Raw genomic sequence first — 27,698 nt, forward strand, 5'->3', positions numbered from 1 at the left:
TCACAGATCAATGTGTGCAGATATACCTGTTTCAGACTTACCTGTTTATATATCCACTGTGTTTTTATTCTGTAAATTAGGTGTTTATGTTGTAGTGTTTTGGGAAAATTCTGGTTCCCTGGGGATGTGATGAATTATGCCTCCCTGTCTCAGTTATCCTCCCCCTCCCCACCTGCTTGGATTTATTTAATTGGATTTAAAATAGGATCATTTTAAATTGGTTACATAAATATATTATGGATAGTTTAAAAGTCTTCTTTTCTTTCAGCTTTTTAATATATTGAAGCTGTTAGCCTTACCATTTTCTGTTTACTGTGATTTTTTTGCTATATTAGAAACCTAGCTGTGCTTACCTCTTACTGTTTAAAAAGCAAGATAAAATGGGAGGAAGAATGTCCTCAGATGTGACTGAATTTTAATTAAGCTGCACGTAAGTTTATTGAGCAAATGCTGCAGTAAGAAGATACTTTTATATGTTTTGTGTATTATTAGTTATCTCATAGAAGATTAGATAACTTAGGACCAGCACCTCAAAACAAAAACATAATCAAGGACAAACACTGGAATTCCTTCTGTATCGGTTTGTTATCCACAATTGCGCGAGTCTGTTTTCTTAGAATCTACTATTAAGCACATGTTGAAGTTTTTAAAGGTTTTAAACTTGACAAAACCTCAAATTTTTATTAAAATGGCAACTTAGCACGACTTACTGCAAAATGAGATAGGATTTAGAGTTTGCTTTTTATTTGAATGGTTTTTGTTTACAGATCTGCCTTTCAGGACCTACCTACCCAATTTCAGAGTTTCCCATTGCCGCTGCTTGTTTTTTTATTTTTGCCACCTAACCCAGCCTCTTCATCTGTAAACTGTGGTTTAGAAATTTCCTTGGTTTTGCTTATCTCTTTCCGCCTGTCCATCTGATATGTGCTAACTCTCCGGATTCAGAGAAAAATAGACTCTTTTATTATTCCAAAATGCCACCTCCTTATCACACGCTTACCTTTAAACCCCTACAACAACCTTAATAAACTCAAATCACATACTTTTATGAACCTGGTCAACATTTAAGGTTGTTTTAATGCATATAAAATTGTTAAACTACAATGATAAAAATACTAAAACAACCAGGCCTTTGACTTTATGTGATCATCACATCCTACTTCCAAGCCTTCAAATTCCAATTATTTTCTGACTACAATCTCTTGCTTTTCCACTTTACTCCCAGTCCCTCATTCTCACTGATTGTCATCTTCTCATCTCAGCCTTTTGTGCTTGTCCCCCAAGTCACCTCTCCCTTCTGACTTAACAGGCTTCTCTATTCAGCCTCGGCTCTGTTGTCAGTCATTCATTCCAACAGCATTCTAATAGCATTCTAGAATCCTGTGGTCTGTGTTTCCAAAGCATGTAACTCTCTTTTCAGTACCGTTTCATTGCTTAAGAACCTTTAATGCTGAACATTGCTATGTCTTCCTCCTACCCTCTGTAAGAGGAGGCCTTATTCTCTGGGCTCGGGGAACATTTGAACATTGTGTCGCACTCATCACATGTACTTCTGTATCACCCCTGGATTCCTCACTACTTTGTGGCTCTTCCTTGATTACAAAGGTGTTTAATGAGTGTATGCTGAGCGATTCAGGGGTCATACAGGGACTCCTGAATGCCTTTTGGTTGGTTTTGTTGTTTTCTCAGTAATTAGAATCTGTTATATCCAGATAAGGACAACAACTGGGAAAAAGTCTTTTATAGAGAGTCTGACAATCTAATGGCTTTTATCCTGGGTTTTATGCATTTATAGGGTTGTTTGGGTAGTGAAGGTGTTAATTCTCTTGTACAGTGTAGTAATTGTTACATTTTAGTAAAGGTACGCTATATTCCTTACAGCTTCCTATCTTCAGGGAGTATGCTAATATAATTGACTACTCACTGAATGACATCTTTATTTTCACTACTTTTCTGGCCTTTTGGTAACTTGAGAAAACTTTATAGAACATTCGTCCTTCATGCCTTTCACCTGATACCCTAGCAAATAAAAGATATGTTATGCCTGGAGAATGCAAGGGTATCCCTACAGTCCCTTACCACTGTATTTATGGAGGAACAAACTGATTCATAGTTTGATTTACCTTTTTCCTTTTTTTCACTCATGGCTAATTAATGGCTAAACTGAGAATTAAAATCAAAGCTTGATTTTTTTTCAGGCTTCTCTGATTAGCTAATCAAATATTCCTCTTTATATTTGGAAAAACAGCGATTAGTGACATCATTTGAATTTTGTGGCCCATTAAAATATTTGTTGGTCTGCTGTAGTGAAAAAATGGAACTTGTGGTACATCTCAGTTTATTCTTTTATGAAAGGTTACAAACAAGAAAACTGTCTCCCAAATCCCTCCCAAATCCCTCTTTTTAAAAAACTGTACATAAGTGACAGTGAATATTTCTTAAAATAACAGTATTTAAAATGGACAGAAAACAGTATTTTCTGCAGGTCTTAATGTGTTTACATATCTATAATTGTGTCTATCTGTCTATCTCTTGAACCAGTTCGAAATGGTTTTGCTGTTAAAAATTACTATTTCCATGTTTCTCCAATATAAGAAATGCTCATTTGTAAAATTGATTCTTTTTAAATCATGAAACTAAGAATATATTTTGACAGTTCATTAGTGTAGCAGCTGCATTCACTTGGAAGCAGTGTGATATAAGGCTGACAGAGCTCTGAATGTGTAGAAAGGGGCCTCATGTCCCTGGGTACCTGTTAGGAATCTCATTTAGTAATATCCCTTGGCACCTCTGAGTAAAAGCCAAAGGTCCAGTTTCGTGAGCTAATGTGAATTGTTCTTAAGGATTTTTTTTCTTTTATGATAGCATTACTTGTTCCTTTTTTTTTCTACCTTAATTGCCTTCCTTTCTTCATCTGTTGGCAGTGCTTTATTTAGGCCCCCACCTTCTCTTTTCTGAAATATTGCAATATTCTACCAACTAATTTTCTATTGCCCAGTCTTTCCCCTTTCTAGTCATTCCTCCATTCCGCTTTCTTTGTCAAGTGTAAACTTGATTATGTGAATTCTTGCCTAAAATCTTCTCATGGTTCTTTTTTTTTTAAATTTTTTTGTTTTAAATATATCTTTATTGATTTCAGAGAGAGGAAGGGGGAGAGAGAGAGAAATATCAGTGATGAGAGAGTCATTGATCGGCTGCAGCCCGCAACCCGGGCATGTGCCCTGACCGGGAATCGAACCCTGATCGCCTGGATCCTAGGTCGATGCTCAACCGCTGAGCCATGCCTGGCCGGGCTCATGGTTCTTTTTTTAACATTTAAAAAAAATAAGTTTTTATTGGTTTCAGAGAGAGGAAGGGAGAGGGAGAGAGAGGTAGAAACATCAGTGAGAGAGAATCATTGATTCGCTGCCTCCCACGTGCCCCTTACTGGGGATCAAGCCAGCAACTGGAGTATGTGCCCTGACTAGGAATCGAACTGTGACCTCCTGGTTCATGGGTTGACGCTCAACCACGGAGCTACATCAGCTGGGCTCATGGTTCTTTATTGCCTACAGAGTGTTGGATACAATGCTTCCCATGACCTGTCTTTCTAGTGTTATATCCAAAAATTCCCCCCACCTCAGCCTCATCTATCCATAACCAGTTTAAATATGTGTTAAATAGCTGTGAGGTACCAACTCTTCTAACCAAGACATAAGTTGTCCTTTCTGATCATGAGTAGAGGAGAAATCTCATTCCTAATTCTGAAGCTTAACATCTTCATTTCTGTCAGTTTTCCTCCCAGGGGCTCCATGCTTGTCCTCATTGGGTTGGCTGGTGGCCATTTTCCTGTCTATTAACATTTTTAGAAATGTGATGTCTTTATAGTTTCCTTATATCCTCTCTCGGTAGATACTTATATCCATTAAAGTCTTTGCACTAATCATTGCTACCATTCTGTTTCTTTCTACTTTTTTCCCTTGAAATTTAGCCCTTTTGCATATTCTGTCAGTGTTGAGGAACAAGCATTTCACACTGCCATTCAGGCGAGCGTGCGGTCCTTTTGTGTATCTTCTCTTTGTACTTAGTGTACCACATAAATCTGAGAGATGAATGTAGTGTACTAAGCTGAGAGAAACTTCTGTGCTAACCACTGGCTCTATTTCCTCAGTAACTGTAGTCATGTTGGTACATCATCTTACCATTTTGAGAGGACTTTTGTATTTGTTAATCTGTTTGATCTGAACAGTCCTGTTACTTGATTACAGTCACTTTATAGACTAAGAAGCTGAAGCCCATAGGGGTCAGGAGTGTCCCAGTACCTCCCACCTGGGTGGCGGCTCCTCTACATGATCTCTCTTCCTCCCCTTTCCATCCTGTGTTTTCTGTACTTACTGGTCATGACTGCAGTTGCTCTGTGTACTGGATTATGAGTTACTAATTTTAATTAGTACTTTGAATATATTATTTCATTTAACTTTAATTCTCAAAACTCATGCAGATGTTATTTATTTTAATAAACAATGATTACCATATAGCAGGTCTTTTAATGATTGTTTTATTTTTCAATCACAGTTGACATATAATATTATGTTAATTTCGGGTGTACAACATAGTGATTAGACATTTGTGTACCTTATGAAGTGGTCACCCCATAGCTCTAGCACCCGTCTGACATCATACACAGTTACTACAGTGTTACTGATTATATTCCCTAGGCTGTACTTTATGGGAAGTTATTTCAATTCAGAACTCCTGTCAGCACTGCAAAGCAGGCATTGCTATCTCCATTTGACAGATAAGGAACCAGGAATAGAGTGTCTAAGTAACCGGCTGAGGGACTTACCACTGGTACGAGATTGTGCCTGATTTAAGCTCCAGTTTCCTCTTTGCTGTGCTGCCATGCACTTAATAAATGACAGCAGTCGAGGTTTGAACTTTAACAACAATTTGCATTGTGTGTCTAAGAATGGAAGTGGCCCTCTAGACTAGGAATGAGGGAGAGCACAACTGTCACTCTAGTTTTGTACTGTGTTTTAAAGGTTGCTTAGATGTATTCTATTAAATACCTTTAAAACACTTAGCTATGTTTCCGCCAAGGTTTATGTGTAAAATCTTTTCTCATTCTGACTTTGTATCAGCATAAAAAATTCCCTTTGATGTGACCTGAAGTGTTTTACAAATCTTATTTTAATAATTTCCCTTTTTCATTTTAGTCATTCCTACACTGGTCAAGATTACAGTGCACAGGGAAGTGCTGGGAAGATTTCTCTAGAGCAGATTGACTCGGTAAGCATCACGTCCTTTTAATGTAGACCTTTGTCAGTCGAGGAAGCACAGATTTTCTTCAACCAAAGATTATTTGTGGGAAGATTGGGAGACAGTATTATTTCTTTGTCTGCCAGTCATTTTTGAATATAGAAATCCTATTTGCTATAAAAAGAATTTTTTAAATCATAAAAATACCAAAATTAATCAGAAAATTGTATTCTGATGAAAGCAGGATTTAATTAATTCTTCCAAAGGGGAAGTTTTAACTGATGATAGCTAAATGGTGTTCATGTGTTTATATTGAAATACCATGTACATGTAGAAAAAAAGAAATGGAAAATATGTATCCATTTCCTGGGGCTTCTATAACAAAATAACACAGACTGGGGACTTTAAACAACAGAGATTTATTTTGTCCTAGTTCCAGAGGCTAGAATTCCAAGATCAGGGTGTCAGCAAGTTTGATTTCTCCTGGGCCCTCTTCTCGTCGTGTTCTCTCGTGGTCTTTCCACTGTGCATGCATCCTGGTGTCTCTTCCTCTTCATAGCAATTAGACCAGGGCCCTACCCCCATGACCGCATTTCACTTTACCTCTTTAAAGGCCCATCTCCAAATACAGTCACATTCTGAGGTACTGGGGGTTAGGACTTTAGCATTATGAATTTGGGGAGGGTAAAACTTACTCTATAGCACTAAATCCTTGGGTTGCTACTAGATTACTGACCAGTGCACTTCAACTTCACTTTGTGGTTCCATGGTAGAAGGAAAGAGTAGCAAACTTTACTGTAATCTGTAGGATTTGTCTTTAATGCATAATTGGATTTCTACTTTATCCAAAAAATGGAAAATAAACTAGCCATAAATAATCTTTGTTTGGACAATTGCCAAATTATCTACACTAGGTTGAAAATATACTGAGATTTTAATGCTTGGAAACAAGAATTTAATAGTAAAGTGATTAGGGAGAGACTGTGAGTTTTTAGAGACCAGAATGAACAGGTCGTACCTATTTCAAAAATTATTATCAACACTTGCAGTTAATATGTCTAGAGATAACAATAGGATTGCTCACCGTATACAGTTGATTTGAAATCTCTAACACTTCCTCCCTCCCATATGATTGTGTTTATATTCTGTGAATGGTCAGAAGTTAATTCTGTTTCTAATTCTATCACAGTCATTCACAAGCAAATGTGAACTTGGTTGGATATTGTTGGAAGATACAGAAATATAGTCATGAATTCATTTAGTGAGTATGTATTGAGCCCATCAATTGGGTACCAGCCACTGTGCTGTGGATACACAGGTGATTAAAACAGAAAATACCTCTCCCTTCATTGACCTTACTTGAGGGAGGTGGACATCATAGTAAATAATAGGTAAGCGATACAGTGATAACTTACATTAAGCCCTATGAGGGTCATATCTGTCTGTGGGTCTGTGATTGAGATCCTGTGCTGAGCGAAACAAATACCCTTATCTGATCTCTTCCTAACTCTGTATCTGTGTTGCCTGATCCTCAGCATGTCATTTGCACAGCCCTCGTTCTCAATTTCTTTTCTGAATGTTTTCTTTAGATTTCTAACTGAAATCTGGCTCCCTCAATGACACTGTTTGCCCTGTAACCTCTTTCAGGTAGGAAGCTGCTTTTTTTCTTCCACACCGTACGTATGCATGGGATGTCTTCTTTGATCCACATCACCACTTCCAAACCATTTCTCTGCCTCCCATCGTCAGAACTCCAACTCCTTTAAAGCTATTGTGATCCTGTTATACCACCTGATAATTCAGTACCCTGCCCTCATTCACTGATGGCTTTAGCACCTGGCCCTGGTCTTTTGTACGAGCAGCACTCCTGTTACTGTTCTTGGCCTCCGAAACATCCATGTCAATATTTCATCCCATACCCTGGCCTTGTAATCCCTTGTCTGCTCAATATCCACAGTCATTTTTCTATGCCATTTTGGCCAAACCTAGACCTCAGCTTTTCCATTTCCATTACTTGGATTATTGCCAGAATATCTTTTAAGTATTCTTCCTGCTTCTGTTCTTGCTCCTGTACAGTCTCTTCACTACATAACAGCCAGTGTTCTCTGTTTATCATATCATGTTGTTCTTCTGGTCACAGCCCTCTGTTGGATTTCCATCTCATTTAGACCAAAACCCAAGCTCATGATTAGGGCTTGTAAAGCCAAGTGTACTTATCATTTCAGTTTCATCTTCTCCATTCTGGCTCACTCACTGTGCTCTAGCCACATGGACCTCCTTGCTCCCTCTTAAGCAACCAAGATCATTCCTTCTCAGCATCTTTGCTTGTGTGTCCTTCACTGGAGCAGTATTCTTGGAACTTTGACTGGACTCCTACTTAAATGTATGTCATAGCTGCAATGCCATCTCCTCAGAGGGCCTTCTCTCGCCACTCAAGTTAAAGTTCTCCTCTCCCATTTATACTTGACCCCTTTGTTCCATTTAATTTCTGGTGCTTTTGAATCAGACGTTATCTTTTTTATTTATGTCTGTTTATTGTCTGTCTCCTCCCATTAGAACATAGCTTCTTTGACGATGGGGTGTTTGACTTCTTTGTTCATTGCTGGTTGCCCAGGACTGTACACACAGTAGTATTCAATAGATATTTAGTGATTGACTGAGTAAAAGTAATCAAGGAATTGTGCCAAAAGATCGTGAAGTTGTACTGGGTCTTGATGAGTGGCTTGGTTTTGGCTAGATGGCATGGGGAGTGGCAAGACTGTCCTAGACAGGGCTGGTGGAGTGAGAAAAGTGAGATGTTACAAAACACAACTTGTGGTCATGGAATAACCCAGCTGGAGCAAAGTGTTTGTGTTGGTATGGTAACACACTGGGCCTTTTTACTCCTCCCTGTCGTAGTGCTCCCATGGCACTTGCTTTATGCTCTCGTTGGAGCCCTCATCATGTAATTTATTATATGAGTTTAACTTATATAATAGTGAATGTAATAGTGGTTGTTTCTTCTTGTTCACTTAACTGAATTACAGGGGAAATTATGTTTTATTCACTTTCTTGTTGTCTAAAACATCCAATAAATATTTGTTCTGTGACATATAACTGAAAAGTAGTTCATTACAGACATTGAGGGACTCTTGCATGTTCATACTAAGGATGTTGAATATTCATTGATGTATTTGAGTTAGAATAATAGTTAAGAAAAATAATTTTGTAGTAGCCTGAAGGACCAAGAATATACACATAAAAGGCTTTCCAGTAGTGCTGCCAAGGGAGCACAGGGGCCTGGTGAACTAGGTTAGGGATGGAAAAATTCAGTTGTTACTGTGCAAGAACAAAGAAACTGGGTGGCCACTAGAGGGAGCAGCAATCTCAAGCAAAGTGAGACCTGTTTACAGGTCAAGTTGAACTTGACAAGGAATACGTGAGGGGGTGAGAATATAAGCCTTCGGAGGAGGGTATTTGAGGAAGTCAGAGAGAATGCAATTGAGACCATAAATAAAAAGTTGAATTGAAAGTGGGCAATGATATTTTATCTCTGATGCCAAAGGAAAGACCTGTGATTTCCTTCTTTAACTGTTGATTTCTTTAACACATTTATTTGAGTATTTCTTTTGAGAACCATTTCTCTTATTTTTGTGTTCTACTTTGTATTTGGGTTATTTTAAAAGTTCATCTGTGATTCAGCAGCTGTACTTTTTGAACATTTATCCCAGGGAAATTAAATCTTAATGTTCACACAAAAACCTGTATATTCATTTATTTGAAAGCTCCAAACTGGAAATAGCCCAAATGTCCTCAGCAGGTGAATGGTTAAGTAAAGTATAGCTCATCCATGCCATGGACTATTACTTAGCAATAAAAAAGGAATGAACTATTGATACCTGCAACAACTAAGATGAATTTTGTGGGAATTATGCTGAGTAAAAAACCTAATTCCAAAACATTACATATTATCTGATTCTATTTGTGTAACACACTTGAAATGACAAAATTATAGAGATAGAGAAAAGATTCGTAGTTGCCAAAGGTTAGGGGATGGGGAGGGTGTAGAAGGTAGGTCGGAGTGGTTATAAAAGAGAAACACAAGGGATCCTTGTGGTGACAGAACTGTTCTGCATCTTGATTGTGGTTGTGGATTCATGAACCTGCACGTGATAAAATTATGTGAAACTATATAAACTACAGAAATGCGCACATAAGTGCAACTGAGGAAATCTAAGACTAGTGGATTATAAAAATGTCAGTATCTTGGATGTAATAATATTCTATAGTTTGCAACATTATCTTTGGAGGAATCTGGGTATATCATATCTCTTTGTGCTATTTCTAAAAATTGCATGTGAATCTATAGTTTTTCAAAAAAAGTTTAATTAAAATATTTAAAAAGAAATAAATTTTAATAATGTATTTTATTTAACCCCTCCAAAACTAAAATGTTTATAATTTCAATGTGTAATCAGTATAAAAATATTAATAAGAACTCATCTGTAATCACAGTAAGACAGTAATCCTTATAACTTTTTTTACCCCCATTAGACTGAATTTGCAATTTGTAGATTAGATTGAATTTGCAACAAATATTGTCAGTGACTTTGTAAATCTTCCATATAATCAAAAACTCTTTTTTCTTGTAGCTTTCTACCAAATCCTTTCCACCTTGCATGCGTCAGTTACACAAAGCCTTGCGGGACAATCACCATCTCCGTCATGGGGGCCGGATGCAGTATGGCCTCTTCCTAAAGGGCATTGGTTTAACACTGGAGCAGGCATTGCAGTTCTGGAAGCAGGAATTTATCAGAGGAAAGATGGATTCAGACAAGGTAATTTTGAAAAATCGGAACAGTAACTGAAATTTTACTTTGGTCTGAAATTAAAAGGTCTGTTTTTTGAACATGCCCCTGAAATGTAGTTGATAATTCTAAAAGATAAACATGTCGACGGCTTTTTTTAGGTAAAAAGAAACTCTTTTTACTCTTTCAGGTAAAAAGATTTGGGTGTACTAATCTAATAAGATGCTAAACAAAATATTGGGAGAGTTATTTCCAAGGGGAAGATTGAAACAGCAGGGAAAGGTGTAAAGTAATGCTTAAAGGAAGAGTCTTCTCCTCGTAGGTATACTGCCAATAGTTGTTATAAGAGTGAAATGGCTTTCTGAGTTATATTTCTGTAGGAATTTATATTTATGTATAATATACAAATATACGCGCGTGTACGTGTGGTTGAGTCAGCTCTGATTCCTGGTGACCCTATGAATGAGTGATGTCCACAATGCCCTGTCCTCAGCAGCCCTGCTCAGCTTCTATGGACTGTTGCCTGTGGTTCTTTTATGGAATCAATCCATCTCATACTTGGTCTTCCTCTTTTCCTGCTGCCTTCTATTTTTCCCAGCATTATTATATTTTCCACAGAACCCTGTCTTCTCATGATGTGCCCGAAGTAGGACAGCGTCAGTTTTGTCATTTTTGCCTTCAGTGGTGTTTCAAGCTTAATTTGCTTTTGAGTCTACTTGTCTTTCCGGCCATCTGGGGTATCTGTAGAGCTCTCCTCCAACATCATATTTCAAATGGATCAATTTTTTTCCTATCTGCCTGCTTCACTGTCCAACTTTCACATCAGTACATAGTAATTGGGAATATTAGGGTGTGGATGATCTTAGCCTTGGTCTCTAATGGCACATCTTTGCTCTTGGTGATCTTTCCTAGTTCTTCCACTGCTGCTCTTCCAAGTCTCAGCCTTCTCTTGATTTCTTGGCTGCAGTCTCCATTTGAATTGATGACTGAACCAAAGTAGGCAAAATTTTTAACAATTTTGATTTCTCCATTGTCTGTGTTAAAGTTGTGTGTATATATATATATTTTTTGTAGTCATGATTTTTATCTTCTTGATGTCCAAATGCAGTCCTGCTTTGGCACTTTCTTCTTTCACTTTCATCAGAAGTTGTTTCAAACTATTGCTACTTTCTGCGGGTAATATGGTGTCATCTGCATATCTTAAGTTTTGGTATTTCTTCCACCAATTTTCACTCCTCCTTCCTTCAAGTCTAGTCCGGTTTCTCGTATGATATATTCTGGGTACAGCAAATAGGAGATAAAACGCAGCTTTGTCTGACACCTTGGCCTATAGGAAGCCATTCTGTCACTCTGTATTTTGCCCTGACAGTGGCATTCTGTCCACAGTACATTTTACTCATCAGGACAGTCAAGTGTTGAGGCATGCCCATTTCTCTCAGGACTGTGATCCGTACAAAGACTTTACTGTAGTCTCTAACACATAGACTAGCCCTCTTCTGAAATTGTTTGGAGCACTCCAGTATCCAGTGAATGTTTATTTACAATTAGATCTCAGTTGCCTCTTTCTCTTTTGAATCCAGCTTGAACATCTGGCAGTTCTTGCTCCATGGGAGGTAGAACCCTTTGTTATGTCACCTTGACTGTTGCTTTACTTGTGTGAGAAATTAGAGCAATGGTCCTGTACTTACTACTCCTTGGCATCTCCTCTCTTGAAGGTTGGGTTGTATATTGACCAGTTCCAGTCTGTAGGTCATTGTTTTGTTTTCCATATTTGTTGACATATTTTTGTTAGGATTATGACAGATTCAGCATCTGTGGCTTGAAATAATTATGTTAGTATCCCATCTACCCCTGGTGATTTATTTCTTCCCAATACTTTCAGGGCACCTTTCGCTTCTCTTTCTAGAATTACAAATTCTTTCTCATAGGAGTCTTCTCCAAAGGTGTCTGTCATCCTTCTGTCTCTTCTTGTATAGGTTTCAGTATGCTGTTTCCAACTTCCCTATATTTTCTCCTGGTCAGATAATGTGCTACCTTGTGCGCTTGAACTCCCCTTTTATTTCTTGACTCTTCTGGTAGCAAGCTCTGTATTTTCTTTGTTTTTGTTATCTTCTGTCTCCTTATATTGACATCATAATAATTCTCTGTTTCTACGTAATAGTTGTTGAAAAAATGAGTTCAGGATTCTAACCCTGCTTTTTTCACCTTTGGCTTTTGTCTCTCATCTCTCTCAGCATTTTTTAGTGTTTCTTCTGTCATCCATCTCAATTTGACTTTTGTTTTTACTTCTAGAATTATGTTTTCTTTTTTTCACATTCTTCCCTGATAATATTTCTAGTTTCAGTTCTTCTGGTTCTTGGATAATTAAGTTTAACAGTGCAAATCTGTATTTTATGTGAACTTTAAATCATCAGGATTTATATGTTATATTTTTTATGTTATTTTTACAGTATAATTCTTTTAGTGCTGTTCTTCAGCTTTACTCTAATGTTTGATATTAACGGTTCATGGTCAGTACCACAACCTGCTCCTGGCCTTGTTTTGGCAGAGAGAACACAGCTTTTCCATCTCCTACTTCCAATTACATAGTCTATTTGACTTCTATATTGGCCATCTGCTGATGTCCATGTGTACAGTTGCCTGGTCACTTGTTTGAAGCATGTGTTTGCGATCAACAAGTTGCTAGCTTTGCATAAATCCATGAACCAATCTCCTGCTCTGTTTCTGACCCCTACTCCAAATTTTTTGATGACATTTGATTCTGCTTTATTTGCTGCTTTTGTGTTCCAGTTTCTATATTTATCAGCATGTCTTGCTTTGGTGTGTGATCAGTTTATTTTTTGGATACTTGTATACAATTTTCAAATTTTTTCTTCTCCAGTCTTTGTGGTTGGAACATAGATTTGCAAGATGATGATGTTACTGGGTTTTACTAAAAGTCTGACTTACATCCATGACATTTAATGTCATTTTCAGAACTAGGAGATATTAAGAACAAAGTGAAAACAATGTAAAATGTTTTCTGTTGTGTTGTGCTGAATTACTTTAGGCAGCGTTTTTCGGTAATTAAAGAACTGTTTTTATATCTATAGTACTCAGATTCCCACTCGTACTCCTTATTTACTAGTACTAGCTAGTACCATTTTCCTTTGAAATATGGTTTTTTTATCCCCTCAAAACCATGGCACTGTGGTATGAACTAAATTTTTTACTGTTTATTTCTTGGTTTGCTTCTTCCTAGTACAGATAAATTATAAAAGCAAGAATATTTACCAAGTACATATTTAATAATATTTTATTATGCTTTATATTAGTCTCCTAGGGCTACCATAACAAAATAGCGTAGTTGGCTGCCCTAAACAACAGGAATTTATTTTCTCCAATTCTGAAGGCTCTAAGTCCAAGGTGAAGGTGTTTTCTTCTAAAGCCTCTCTCCCCAGCTCCCGTCAGCCACCCTCTCAGTGTGTCCTCACCTGGCTTTTTCTTTCTGCTTTCACTGCCCTGGTGTCTTTTCCTCTTAAAAGGACACCGGTTATAAGGGATTAGAGTCCACCCTTCCCACCAGTCACCTCTTTAGATGCTCTATCCCAAATATAGTTACATTTGAATTTTAGGAGGACATAGTTCAGTCCATAATATGTCCCTAGCTTTATATATTTTTAAAAGTTAAGATTCTTTTATGGCATCTAAAAAACTCTTACTGTTTTTACAGATTTGTTTTAAAAACTGTTTTCATTGATAAATCCTTAATTTATCATTTAATAGGGTTTTCTTTAAACACAATTTTGGGGAATGTTATTAGACTTCTGTTACATTTTTTTATTTTAAAGGTAACATTCTGATTATAGAAAATATGAAAAATAAAAAAAATTTACTTGCCATTTCTTCACTCAGAAATAATTATTGTGAACATTTTAGCCCTTCTCTGTAATCTAGATAGCTAGATACCATTGTGCCCCATCCCCCTATTTTAAAAATTGACATTATGATCATTTCCCCATGTCGCTGAGTGATTTTTGAAAATATTATTTGGATTAGCTACGTGAGAACACAGCCTTTGAAAGTGATATAATTTGGTTAATCATTCCCCTATTATTGGACAGATGGTTGTGTCTGTTTGACTCTGTCATAAGTGTTATTGCAGCCCATATCCCAAGCACATAAATCTTTGATTATAGTTCTGATTATGTCCTCTGTCTGTATTCATCAGGTAATAAAATTACCTGGTGAAAACTGTAGACAGCTTTAAAGTTTTGATGCATGCTATGAAATGACTGTTTGGAAAGGTTTTAAATTAGACTCTCATCAAGCCATGTATCTTGCTTTGTCATTGATATTGGATATTATTACTTTAAAATGTTTTTTGATACTTTATTAGGAATTCGATATGTTAAGTAGACAGGTGTATTAGAGTTCTCCAGAGAAACAGAACCAGTAGAATGTGTGTGTATTAGAAGAGATTTATGATTAAGGAATGGCTCATGTGATCACGGAGGCTGATGAGTCCCACAATCTGCAGTTGGCATGCTGGGGACTCAGGAGTGCCACTAATGTAGTTCCAGTTTAAGCTCAGTAGATGTGAGACCCAGAAAGAGCCAGTGTTTCAGCTTGAGTCCCAAGGCTGGGAGAAACCCACAGCCCAGCTTAAGGCAGTCACTGGACGGTCAGCCTTTTTATTCTACTCATATCTTCAAAGGACTGGCTTAGTCCCATCACCACCAGGGAGGGCAGTTTATCCTATGTCTCCCACTTCAGATGTTACTCTCATCCAGAAACACCCGCACAGACACACCAGAATGATGCCTGACCAAAGCCTGGGCACCCTGTGGCTCAGTCAAGCTGACACAAAATTGACCATCATAGTAGATAAATCTTTGTGAGCTGTGAAGAAGGTTAGGCCATGGTTTGAAAGTGAAAAGAGAGAAGCTGAGTTAGCATTTTAGCTTGGTTTGTGCTGTACACTGAGGGGGAAGGGGACAGTGAGAGGAAGGAAAACTTGCTCTGAGTACAAGCCTTTGACTTGCGCACCTGTTCCCTGACCCGCCTTTTTTATATGTATCCGAGATGGCCTGTGTATAAATGTTATCAGTATTTAGTAATTTTTAAATCTTAAAAATATTTTTCAAATGGGATTTTTATTTTGCAATGTAAAAGTTTTCTTCAAAAATTACTGCAAAAGGAAATCAATAAATAATTTGTACCTTTCTAGATAATATATAGCAGTCTATATATTCATTAGCTTATTATTGATTACAGAAAATATATTATTTTGACAGAAAGATTGTAAATTATACTTATGATTTATGGTGTCTGTCTAGTGTTCTATTGTTAGGGTCTGTATTTGTAAATACATACTCATGTTTTTCTCAGTTACATCTCTTACATATTTTTTAATGAAATGCAATATAGTATTTTTTAGTTTATTAAAATATCCTCTTCAGTGTAATAATTGTACCTTTTTGTTAATTATGCATACAATTAAAAATACGCTTTTTTTAAAAAAAAATATATCCTTATTGATTTCAGAGAGAGGAAAGGAGAAGGAGAGAGAGAGAGAGAAATATCAATGATGAGAGAGTCATTGATCGAGCCCACAACCCGGGCATGTGCCCTGACTGGGAATCGAACCCCGATCGCCTGGATCCCAGGTCGACGCTCAACTGCTGAGGCACACCCGGCCAGGCTAAAAATACTCTTAAGAGATGAAGAAACTTGATGGCTTAAATACTCTTGACAATGAGTGATTATAGAGAGTGCTTATTAGAGATTTTTTTGTATTGCTCTAAAGAAGAACTTTGGTGGTAAATCTAGAAATGATTTGTAACAATCACTTCTGTAGAATAGCTTATTTCCTGACAGTGCAAGAAAAATGTTGTGGTGATAAAGTCAGTTTCACCTGAAATTCTCCTTTACTATTATTTGCCAAATGACCATATAGCTGATTTCTTTCTCTTTATGCTTATGTCCTCATTTTAATTTACTTGAGACACCTTGTTGTATGCATCTGAATAAAAATTGTGGGTACTTAGCCATTATTTTGAGGCCACAGAGAAGGAATGAGTACCTCCAGCACTTTTTAGCTGTAACTGTTGTCCCTGCTACCTTCCCTAGTTACACATCTAGAACTAAATATCTCTTTTCCCTACCTCCTTCCTAAAAATTAAGCTCCCTTCTTCATGAATTGATTGCCAAATCAGTGTCTCTTTGTCCCATCTTCCCTTGCTTCGCTTTGTTGCAGGCATTTATCTAGTTTTTTTTTTTTTTTTTTTTTTAATACTTGGATTACTTTTCTACTTAAGGTACGTTATGCCTAAAGTTGGAGGGGGAATTTGTTATCCATATTGTAAAGTAATCTAAAACTGTATGTTTTAGCTTTTGTAACTGTCATCCAGAGTACAAATATTAAAGGAGCATGTCCCTAGGTACTTTTTATTAAGGTTAAGCAATTCTTTGTATTATAGTCTGCATAGTCTTGTTTTCTCTTACAAACACTTTTGAATAGTAATAATGTGATTTCAGAGTACAAATATTAAAGGAGCATGTCCCTAGGTACTTTTTATTAAGGTTAAGCAATTCTTTGTATTATAGTCTGCATAGTCTTGTTTTCTCTTACAAACACTTTTGAATAGTAATAATGTGATTTTGGAAGCAACTTAAGGTTCTGATGCTCATGTTAGTTATCTTTAATTAGGAATTTGATATACTATGTCCCTCTATGTATGTAAAAAGTAGCCATCTGTCTATAGAATGCTTACTCATTGTTGTTAATTTGGGTTATTTTTCTGTTCTTCTGAAACGATTTTTAGACCAGCATACACACTACAGTACATGGTATTAATAATAGAGGGAGGTGCCACTTTATGGAACTTCCAGTTGCTTGCTGGCAGATTATGCTCCTATAATTTGGGGCACCTATCACTACCTCCTATTTATTGTTTATTCATTCATTATCTATATCCTGTAGTGAGAATAAAACCTATATAAAAGCAGGTGTCTTGTCTTTCTTGTTCATTGCTGCGTGTTTAGGCATCTGGAGCAGTTCCTGAATCATAGTAGGCACTCAATGATTGTTTATTGATTAAACTGAAGAATAAGTCCCCATAGATAGAAATTCATGGACAAATCAGGAAATCTCGTCTATTTTCCCCAGATGCCTTTACTTGAATCAGTACTATATAACTGTTTGTTAATGTGCTGTTATACCATTTATAGTGAACTTGAAACTGAATTAAATCAAGAATTTCAGTAAGACTTGAAATTGCAATAGAAACTATTGATTTTATAAATTGGAAGGGATTTCTTATCATGGGCTTGCCAAAAGGGTCTGTGGTATAAAAAGGTCATAGTAGCAGAGGATAGGGCTTCTGTAACTGTTTCCTAATTGTAGTGTCTTTGTTGCATGTATGTCTTAGGACTGGATTTTGAACCACTTGAATGCAGAGGCTATGACTTTTCCACTTTGGGTCTCAAGGGCTTAGCACAAGACCTGGCAACTCCTAGATGCTTGCTGAATAGGTGGTAAATTCTGCCCAAGCTTTAAAAAGTGGCTTTCTGTATGAGAAAAGAAATCTTTGTTTCTTTGTAGGTAGCACTATATTTCTAACAGGTTATAAAATATTAATAATAATTTTAGTAGCTAGCCGTATTTGTTGTCTTCCATGTATTTCTAAATCAAAATGTAGGTTGGAAGACTATGCAACTATGTAAGAAATGGTAACCAGTTATCATCATTATTTAATGTCCAGAAATATAGTAATACTCAGTTACCGATATGTAAATAATACAGTTGTCAAATTATGATTCTTATTAAAAGTACAAAAATATGTGTATGAATGTATATGCACATGCATGTGTACATATTCCATCTACTTTGCATTGATCATTCAACAGATTTTTTAGTGTGCACCATGGACAGGACACAACCCTTCTTTATAAGGATTTTACAGTCTCCTTGGAAAACTAGATAAATAGAAATATACAAATTCAGTATGATAATTGCTGTGGTAGAGATGGTCATAGGAACAGAGGAAGGGGCTGATAGAAATTAGAACAGTTACTGAGTGTGTCACTGAGTGCGGATATTACATTTGCCAGTGAAATTAAGGAGTTAGCCAGAGAAAGAAGTGAAATACTATATTGAGGGAGCAGCATTTTCAAAGGACCTTAGATGAGAGAGTGTAGCCCACCCTTTTGGTGGTGGGAACCTGAAGTGTAAGTGTGAAGTGGCTAGAGATGAGTCTGTAGACATAGTATTGTTTTGTTGTTGTTCTAACATAATTACCAAAGATGGATGGATTAGTAGGCCAGGAGGAAGTAGGCTTGCTGGATAGGTAACTGCTCACTGGGCCAGATCAGCTATATAGGGTCAGTTGATAACTGTAATTTAGTTAAATATATATAATTTCATAACTTTGAATATTTACTAAAATTGTGTAGTGAATCTGCAGATGTTATGAAAGTGTATTGACAAAAAGAAAATAGTATGAACAAAGTTTCCTCTTAATATTTCCACTTGGTTCAGATTAATTTGGCTTCTCTAGGGATTTCTGATTATCTGGACCAACATTGACTAAAAAAACAACAACAATCCCTTTGGTATAAGATTTTAATCTTTAACCTGTTTGGTAATAGGGTGAGTTGAGATGTAGATGTAACTAGAAAATATGGAGAAAAGGAAAGTGTTGTTGAGGTTATGTGGAGTAAGGAAGTTGTCAGAGTAGGTCATGTTTCAGAAGATTGCTTGAAGGTCATTCTTGAATTAGGACTTGAAGGAAGTGAATGGGTGGGTCAGCAGAGAGATAGGTAAGGATAAGAATATACAGTGAGCAAGGAATGAGGGGAGAGTAGGCAGAGCATGGTTCGCTTTTTCACTATTTGTTTTTTCCCCCATTATTTTATAATTTTTCCATTATCAGTCATTCACTGAGTTCTTTGGGGTTTTTTTGTCAGCTGGTTTAGGGTTGTTGCGAGTTTTGAATGTTTTCATTCTTAAATCTGTGTTTTTAGACTTCTTGAATTCTACCTGGTCATGATGTTTGAATATCATTTTTATTTGGATGCATATTGTACTAGAGTATAAGGGATTTTAGTATTAAACTATCAACCATTTGCAAGAGAACATTTTGTTGTTATGAATGATCTTATAACAAACTAATTGCTTTAGGGTCTACTTTACTCCCAAAATATTAGTTTCATAATGTAGGGTTTTTATTGTTAGATTTAATTACATATATTGAATATGAATATTTATGGTATATTTAAATTTTTAAGTAAAGCCTTTTCAATTACCCTTGTCAGTGGGGGTTCGGGACATCTGAAAATTGCATTTGGGTTGTCAAATAGCATCCTTTGGATTTGTGAATGATTCTAAAGAGGTATTTGAAGCTTTGAATATCTTACTCTTTAAATAATTTCTTAGATTCCTGAAATAAATGCATCTATGCTTTCTGCAAATAAAATATATTTAATCACAGCACAGCTTTATGCAAGTGTTTCTTAGTTGTAATTATTTACATGCCAGTGTACCTGAGAAAAAGCCTCACCCTGTGTACATTAATCAAACCTCGGTTTAAAGCATGAAAAAATGTACTGCTAAAATATTCATTCACTTGGAACTTGGATATTAAATCACTTCAGCTACTAGCTTTGTTAAGAATAAATTGAGCTAGATAATTCTTCTAATAAATTCAAAGCAATGTGTCCTCTTAATCAGATTCTTACATTGTTGCTGTTGTGAATGGCTTTGACCTGGCTGTGCTGGATATTGAGTACAACATAGATCATGCACATTTTATGTAGCTGAATTCCTGTCCCCGATGATAGCGTACTTAAGGTGTACTACATGTTGTTATAATTGGGTCAAGGGACATTTAGCACTATTTAAAAAGCTTATCTCTTGTCCCAGAATCCAGCTTGCATCATGACTTAGAACAGACTTATGTTGTTAAATATTGACTACCAAAGGAGTAAATATTTGGTTGGGGGGGGGGGTGAGGACTGCTGAAAGTGTACGTATAGGGAGCATATTTATCACTAGGGTTTTTGTTTCTAAGGCCAGTGGTTTTCCCAGGACCCATACCAGCAGCATCAGCTTCAGCAGCATCTGGGAATTTGTTTGAAAAGTAAACTCTGAATCAAACTCCGAGTGGAGCCCACAGTTTATAGTTTCACAAATTTCCAGGTGAAGTTGGTGCACTTGGAGAAACTTTTATTTTTTATTGAATTTTTTAGGGGTGACATTGGTTAATAAAAATTATTTAGGTTTCAGGTGTATAATTCCATAATACACTATCTGCATATTGTACTGTGTTGCCCACCCCAAAGGTCTCCTTCCATCACCATTTATCCCCTCTTTACCCTTTTCTACCTCCTCCCACTCCCTTTCCCTCTGCTAATCACCAGACTGTTGTCTGTCCATGAGGTTTTGTGGTTGCTAGGTTTTTTGTTGTTTGTTTAATTCATTTACCTTTTTCACCCAGTCCCCCCAATCACCTCCCCTCTTATAGTTGTCAGTTTGTTCTTTGTATCTATGAGTCTGTTTCTGTTTCGTTTGTTAGTTTATTTTTTTCATTAGATTCCACATATAAGTGAAATCAAATGGTACTTGTCTTTCTCTGACTGGCTTATCTCACTTAGCATAATACTCTCCAGGACCATCCATGCTGTCATAAAAGGTAAGATTTCCTTCTTTTTTACAGTCAACTAGAATTCCATTGTGTAACTGTAGGTGGTGCCCTTATAGAAATCTAAATTGGTTATTGGCTTTTCAAATATAGGCATTGAAAAATTTCAGCTCTTATTTGTTCTCCTCTCCACTTCTTTTGGCAATTTGAGCATAATGTGTTGTCCTTTATCAAATAAACTGCACATATATATAGTATTTAAATCCCTACTGTATGCCAGGTACTAGTAAATACTAGTAAATACTAAATGAGTATATAAAGCAGGGTTTCTCAGTTGGTGTATTGCTAATGAATCACCAATATGCTCCAGTGTTGATCTCGTGAACACTTGAGAAGGCTAAGCTGGGCATGGGGTACTCAAAAGTAATTGCCCCCAGCGGTGAGCAGCTTCTTGCATTTGTCCTAGAATGCTTTACACGTATCATTTTACATGTGCTCAGTGATGTGAAAAAGGTTGGAAAGAACTAATACAGAGTTCACCCTTGGAGTCAGACTGAGTTCAGATTTGGTTCTATTTTAAAAAAACTGTGTGCCCTTGGGCAAGTTATGTGACATGTGCCATCACTATAGAATGCGAACAGTGATTATGTATAGTGTGTAGATATACAGATATATATCTACCTGTCTATCTGTTTACACTTCATTGATTGTGGTGAGGATTCAGTAAGGACTCAGTACAGATTCTGACATTCTCTAATTCTAGGACTTCATAGGATGGAGATGTTAGCTTGACATGGAGTCATCAGTCAAGTTTCCACAAGTAGAATAACATTTGTGCTGGCTTTGTAAGAGGTTTCATATAACTTAGAATGGAGGAGAAGGTTAAGGGGAAAGAAAGGAATTAGGGACTGATTTCCAGCAGAGAACCTGTTTTAGGAAATGTTCAGGAGAGACAGACTAATGGAATGGATTTCAGGCTGTGTTCTTGGGAGATCTTGGGTCCCACACCAAAGGGGGCAGAAATTCCCAAGGGAGACTCAGTGGTCAAGTTTCTGGCCCTGCTTTCACAAGTATATTTGTATCTTTTTATACTTTTATATTGTTATAATTCTGTGTAAGATTTCACTTAAAAGTTGGATTTTAGTACTTATAATGTTTAAAAATTACTACCGTAGTTTGTAGCATAGAACTTAAGAAAGTAGTAGAGGGATAAGGAGAGAGGAGAAAGAGAGATATTAGTGCCACAATATAGGTGCTTTAAATGAAATTTGTTTTTTAGTCAAGAGAAAGCCATTAGTGAATTTTAAACAGGGGGAGAATTATTTTTTCAGAAGGTTAATCTGGAAGTAGTATGCAGATTGAAGTGAGAAATACCAGGAATGGGACCTTTGACCAGATTAGGTTTTGTTGCGATAATGATCAGAACAAAATAGAAGGGGTGGATTCAAGAAATGGTGTTTTTAATCTTTATTGTTGAAAGTATTATAGATGTCCCCCTTTTCCCCCTCATTGAGCCCCTCCACCCTGCATCCACCCGCATCCACCGTGCATCCACCCCACCCCCAGGCCTTCCAAGAAATGTTTTGAGGGATAGGTTATAGGACAGCATGAGCAAAGAATTAAATTTAACTCAGGTGGTCAGCGTCCGTAAAATAGAAAGGCAAGAAGCTCTATTAGCATAGGTGATGGGGTGGTGAGCTGAATCGCCTGGGACTAGAGTGGAGGAGAAACGGGTGATGAGTTTGGTTTTAGGTATAAATTTGAATAGATGTCCAAGTCTAAATTCTTGCTGGTTGATTAGTTGGCTTGTTTGTTCCTTCTTCATTCTGTAATTATTTGTTGAGTACTCACTTTGTAAAAGGCAGTGTTTGGTCTATGTGAAGAAACACGGGGATGTTGATATGAGAGTCAAAATGAAAGTAAGAGGAAAATCTTTTGAAGAAAAGTAAGTTGGCAATTAGAGAGTATAGGGAGAAATTTAAAGAGCAGAGGACTCCACTTTGAGGAATACCCACTGCTGTGAAATGGAAATGGGAAACCTAAAGTGTAAGCAGAATTATGAGAAAAATTGGAGTAGAAGAGAGAAATAAGTCTGGACACCTAGGCGCTGAGAAAGAGGAGAGTTTCAAAAGTAAGTTGTACTTACTACTTTCAGAACTGAGAGGCATGCATATTGTTTTTAGGAAGTTGCTTCTAAGAAAGGCACAGAGGAGGGGAGAGATTTCCAAGTTTCCTTGACCACATGAAGAAATGGAGGCAATGGAAATAGGGGATTTGTTCTAGAAGTTTGAGAATTCAGGAAGGAGAGAAATAGAACATCTTAGCTCTAGAAGGTGACTGCCAGGCAAAGATTTTTCAAGCTGGGATGGTCAGACGCAGTGAAACTCATGGACATGGAGGATATGCTGGGAATAACTGAGGAAACAGGAAGAGAATTTATGAACATATTTTATAGTGTGATTACTATATAATGTGACTCTCCCCTCCCATACGATGCTCCTGAGAGCAGGGACCTTTTCTGGCCCTTTACCACCATATTTCCAGCGCTTGGCATGATGTCCGAGGGGTTGTGGGATGTTCAAGAAAATCTGTTGAATGAGTGAATGAATGAATGATGTTCAATGAGGGTGTCTACTTGTCTGAGACCTGAAAGTTATATGAGAGATTTTAAGTTGGTAAAGAATGTTTGAGGGAAGAAAAGAGCTGGGAAAGCCCATGCCCACAGCCCATCTTTTCAATAAAGTAAGCAGGAGGATCTGGTGCAATTGGAGTAACACCTTCTGGAAGTATGCTAAGGAGTTCTCCTGTGATAAATAAAAAGATTGCTAAGCTACAGAATGATTGCAATTTGACTTTTTTCTGAGTGCCCAGCATATGCCAGGCCCTATAATTAATACTTTACACGCACCATCTATGGAGATAGGTGTTATTTATGTCTAGTTTACTAATGAGAAAACTGTACCAGGCCATCATTTTGTAGTCAGCTAAGTCAGCACTGTTATATTGCTTTCCCTTGCAGTGTCTTGTGGCCTTAGAGCAGAGCAAGAGAGGGCATAAGGTAAAATCCATTCAGGTGTAGACAGTGGCAAAGCAGGCATGCTGTCATTAAACCCTTCCTATGTTTCTTATTTCGCTTAATCTCACAACACTGTGAGATAAATAGTATCCTCCTTTTATGGAGAGTGTAATGAGTTATCCCCAGGCACCAAAGGATGGGTGGTACACAATCAGAATTGAGTTAGAACCCAGGTCTATTTAATTCCAAACACTGTGCTTTTCCCAGAACTCCCAGGAAGAGTAAACATGTTATTTAGCTCGACGTTGGTGTAAACTTAAGAAGGCACAATAGAGTTTGTAATAGAGATTTTCAGTTCTGTGTTTAATCACTTAGAGCTTCAATCATATAATTTAAATGGGGACAACAGTAATGTAATGACTACTAAAATGTTGCAAAGAAATAAGGGTATGCATGAAATATTATATAATCTATACAGTACTAAACCAATATTAGTTAATAATTTTTAAGTGATGAATGGGTTTTCTATAATCATTTATGTTTTCTCTATATTTGTAAACCTACTAACTATACACTCAAACCTTAATTAGTTTACTAATTAGTTATGTTAATTATAATAATTAACATTATGTTTTTGGTTTTTCTTTCAAAGAAAACTTTATTTTGCTTGAATATTCACATTAGCAATATCTTAGGATGATGATTTGAATGCAATAAAAAGTTTCTTGCAAAAGTAGTCTAATCTTTGTCAATATTGTTATTAGGCAACAATTTTAAAGGTACCCTTAGCAGTTACCAAGTCATCTAGAATATAGTTTTAAAAGTTTTCTTGTAATAAAATTTCTATCGTAGTCTCTCCTAAATAAATATGTAATAAAGATATATGTATATTAAGGGTTTCACTCTTATCTTCATGTTTTCCATTGCCTTTGGAATACAGATTCTAGATAACACAGTATAAAGATTAATATTTAGACATTGACTTGAGCAGCTTGGACTTGCTTCCATGAATTGTCAAGAGTTTAGCTAGTCAAATTTTCAATTAAATTATGTATTGCATTAAGCCTATTATTAGAATAAAATATTATCCCTCCCTCCCAACACTATTCTGGTTAAAATTGGCTTTAGCAAATCTAATTGCTTTTGATGTTCTACTCCAAATGCTTTTCAATTGTTAAACTATGAAATGAGATAAAAATATAGAAAACTTCAACTTTAATCATTCATTTATATCTGTTGTTTTATCAGTGACACCGTATGGATTAAAATGGTTATATAATGACATTCTATCTAACATTTTAAAAGACAGGTTAAATTTTTTTCAAAAATATGTAGTGCTTTTAGGAGAAAATGACAATAAAGAGGAACTAGTTTAAGGTTTAACAGAATTTGTGTTAATTGCCGTATCCTGGTGGTAAATTATCTCCAGAAAAGTGGGGTATGTATAAGTTCCAAAATGGGTCAGACTTCTGATACTAAGTGATTTTTCTTTGGAAAATTGATCAGAGTTAGGAATCTCAAGGGCTTGGGGTGTGGAGAAGGTATTTCTAGGCTTTCTTTAACAACCAATTATGTCCTATCACTCAGAACATTCCAATAAATCTCATTGTTTTGTTTTGTTTTTGCTTTTTTTAAAAAAAATATTACTTGGCACCATCTTTCCAGTTAGTTTACTTCTTTGTAGAATAGGATTTTGTTTTGCTTAAAAACAACTATTTTGCGCATGTCACTGCATTGCTCTCTATAGTAAGACACGACGAGTTTCCATGGTTGTGGGGACTTGGATGGAGCATGGTTGTGCTTTAAGGGTACAATTTGTTATATGCAGCTCAGTCAGAAAAGTAGGAATCCTAAGCAGGTGGGGAATAGAGGAGTGTTTACTTAGGGAGAGATATAAGGCGGTTAATGCTTAAACTGGCAAGAACACCAGCTTTTAAGCGAAGTAAGGCTTTTAAGTGAGAATAGGTTCAGAAAAGAATGAGGCAGGTTAAAAAATTTAACTCAGCTTAAAAAATTTGAGCATAGTATTGATGAGGCCCCCTAAGAAGTAGATTGCTTTTTTACTTTAGAAGAAGGTTGTCATTTTCTTTTGCACTCTCTCAGATACGTTCAAGCTAACCCATCTTTTCCTAGAGAGCTGTTTAGATCGTATTTTATTCATTCATGCAACAAGTAATTTATCTAGTGTCTACTGTGTCCTAGACACTCTTCTAGGTACTAGAGGTACAGCAGTGAACAAAATTAGTCAAAAATATCAACCTTCTGGTGTTTATGTTCTGGTGGGAGAGATAATAGTAACCATATAAGTAAACTATTTACTAATGGTGATAAATGCTGTGGAGGAAATTTTGCAGGGAGAAAATAGGGAACATGGTTTTTAAAGGGTAGTTGTGGAGGGCCTTAAACAAAAGATGACATTTAACCACAACTTGAGTTTTGTACAAGTGCTTGGGGCTTGGCATCGTTGTTATTCATCATATCTTGAGATATGAATAAGTGAATGTCATTGGTCACCATTTTACAATGAAGAAAGCTTCAGGCAAGAAAAACTGTACAAATGTACCCAGAAACAGCAGACACTAAATCTTAGAACCCTTGGATATTGTGATTTGGAATTCTGGAAGTTGAGCTGCAATGCAGCAGCCAGATCCAGCCATAAAGTCAGGGATTCAGAGAAGGCCAGCCGGAGGCAGTAGAGCACCTTGTGGACCTCGGCTGACTCCCAGTCATGAGATTTGGGCAGACCTAGCAGAAGCCAGGTGAGAAGCAGGGCTGGGTGGATCAGTCATGAGCCGCCAAGGCTCACTAAGCTCACTGCATCTCAGGTTTCACTGAGGAAAGTGCTTTCAGACCTTTTGTTTTGAAGGGTTATGGTTTAAAAGGAGGGCCAGGCTTTGTCTGTGATCACTCTAGGACTGAATGGGGCTGTCTCTGCTCTCCAGGTTTTGATCCCTCTAGCCTGGTAGGATGAGTAAAGGAAAACTGTTAATCACACCTAGAACCAAGCATCCTGTGATTTAGGCAAGGTTCCAAAGCTTGAGAGAGGAAAAGGTGAGGGGCTTCCTACTAAAATTTCAAAAGAATTTCTGGCTTTTTAAAAATTTTTATCCCCAATTGGAAAGATACCCAAAAGGGAAGTAGTTGATGTGTGGTGTCTGTGTGTGGAGGATTAATTTAAATCCTTTTAGCTAGTATGTCCTTAAGTTTTTCTCCACATCTTTCTACCTAAAAACCTTTTATTTCAACCTTTTGTTTCTCTTTTTTCTTTGCATTGGTTAAGACCAACCGTCCCTTACATTCTTTAGCTCTTCAGATAGTTCTATATGCCATCCTCACTCTCTGAATTTTCACTTAGACTTCAGAACATTGATATCATTGCACACTGACGTCCTAGCCTTGCCTCTGGCAGATCAGCTTTGTCACCACCATGCAAAGAATTAAACTTTCTCTATACCCACCTGTCTTTTCTCCCCTGTCCTTGGCAGATTTTAATAAGCTCTTTGTATTGATAAGCCCTTATTTTCCATAGTCTTTCAAAATAAACTCCATGTTGAAAATTCATGTCAGATACTCTCCATTGTAATATTAAAAACTTTACAAGTTAATTGTATTTTATCCTGTTAGATTTATTGAGACAGTGCAGTGGGAAACAAAGGACTCCTTGGAATGAGGAAATGTTTGAGAGGAGGAGATACATCATTGTCATTAGCTGAGGGAGTGGCTAAGAAGTACTGTTCAGTTAATGCATATGGAAAGGTAAAGTTACAGTGGTAAACACTGACATTTCATTGGAAACGTGTGTAGTAAAGATATTTTTATTTGTATAGATGTGGTAATTTAGATACAATAACACTTTAAAACCCATTAAAGATGAGTAGTGCTTTCCACTTTGATGTTTTTAAATATATCATAGATGTGATGTTTCTCTACCTACAGAGGAAAAAATATATGTTAACAAATTTTTCTTAGGTATGAGTTTTATCACAATTATGCTTTTATTTCTACCTTCAGATTTAGACCATTTAAAAAATCTTG

At 36.7% G+C, this 27,698-nt stretch overlaps 1 protein-coding gene across 2 annotated transcripts in view; it reads left to right on the top strand.

The window, feature by feature from the left end:
- PRIM2 (DNA primase subunit 2) overlaps positions 1-27,698 on the top strand; it is a 235,589-nt gene that overhangs the window by 146,650 nt on the left and 61,241 nt on the right. For both annotated transcript variants that reach the window (XM_016197235.2, XM_016197234.2), the window contains exons 9-10: positions 5,196-5,268; positions 9,870-10,055. In XM_016197235.2, coding sequence (XP_016052721.2) covers positions 5,196-5,268; positions 9,870-10,055 — 259 coding nt within the window. The remainder of the gene's footprint in view (positions 1-5,195; positions 5,269-9,869; positions 10,056-27,698) is intronic.

The sequence above is a fragment of the Miniopterus natalensis genome, chromosome 5 (assembly GCF_054644295.1).
Source record: "Miniopterus natalensis isolate mMinNat1 chromosome 5, mMinNat1.hap1, whole genome shotgun sequence".
NCBI lineage: Eukaryota > Metazoa > Chordata > Mammalia > Chiroptera > Miniopteridae > Miniopterus > Miniopterus natalensis.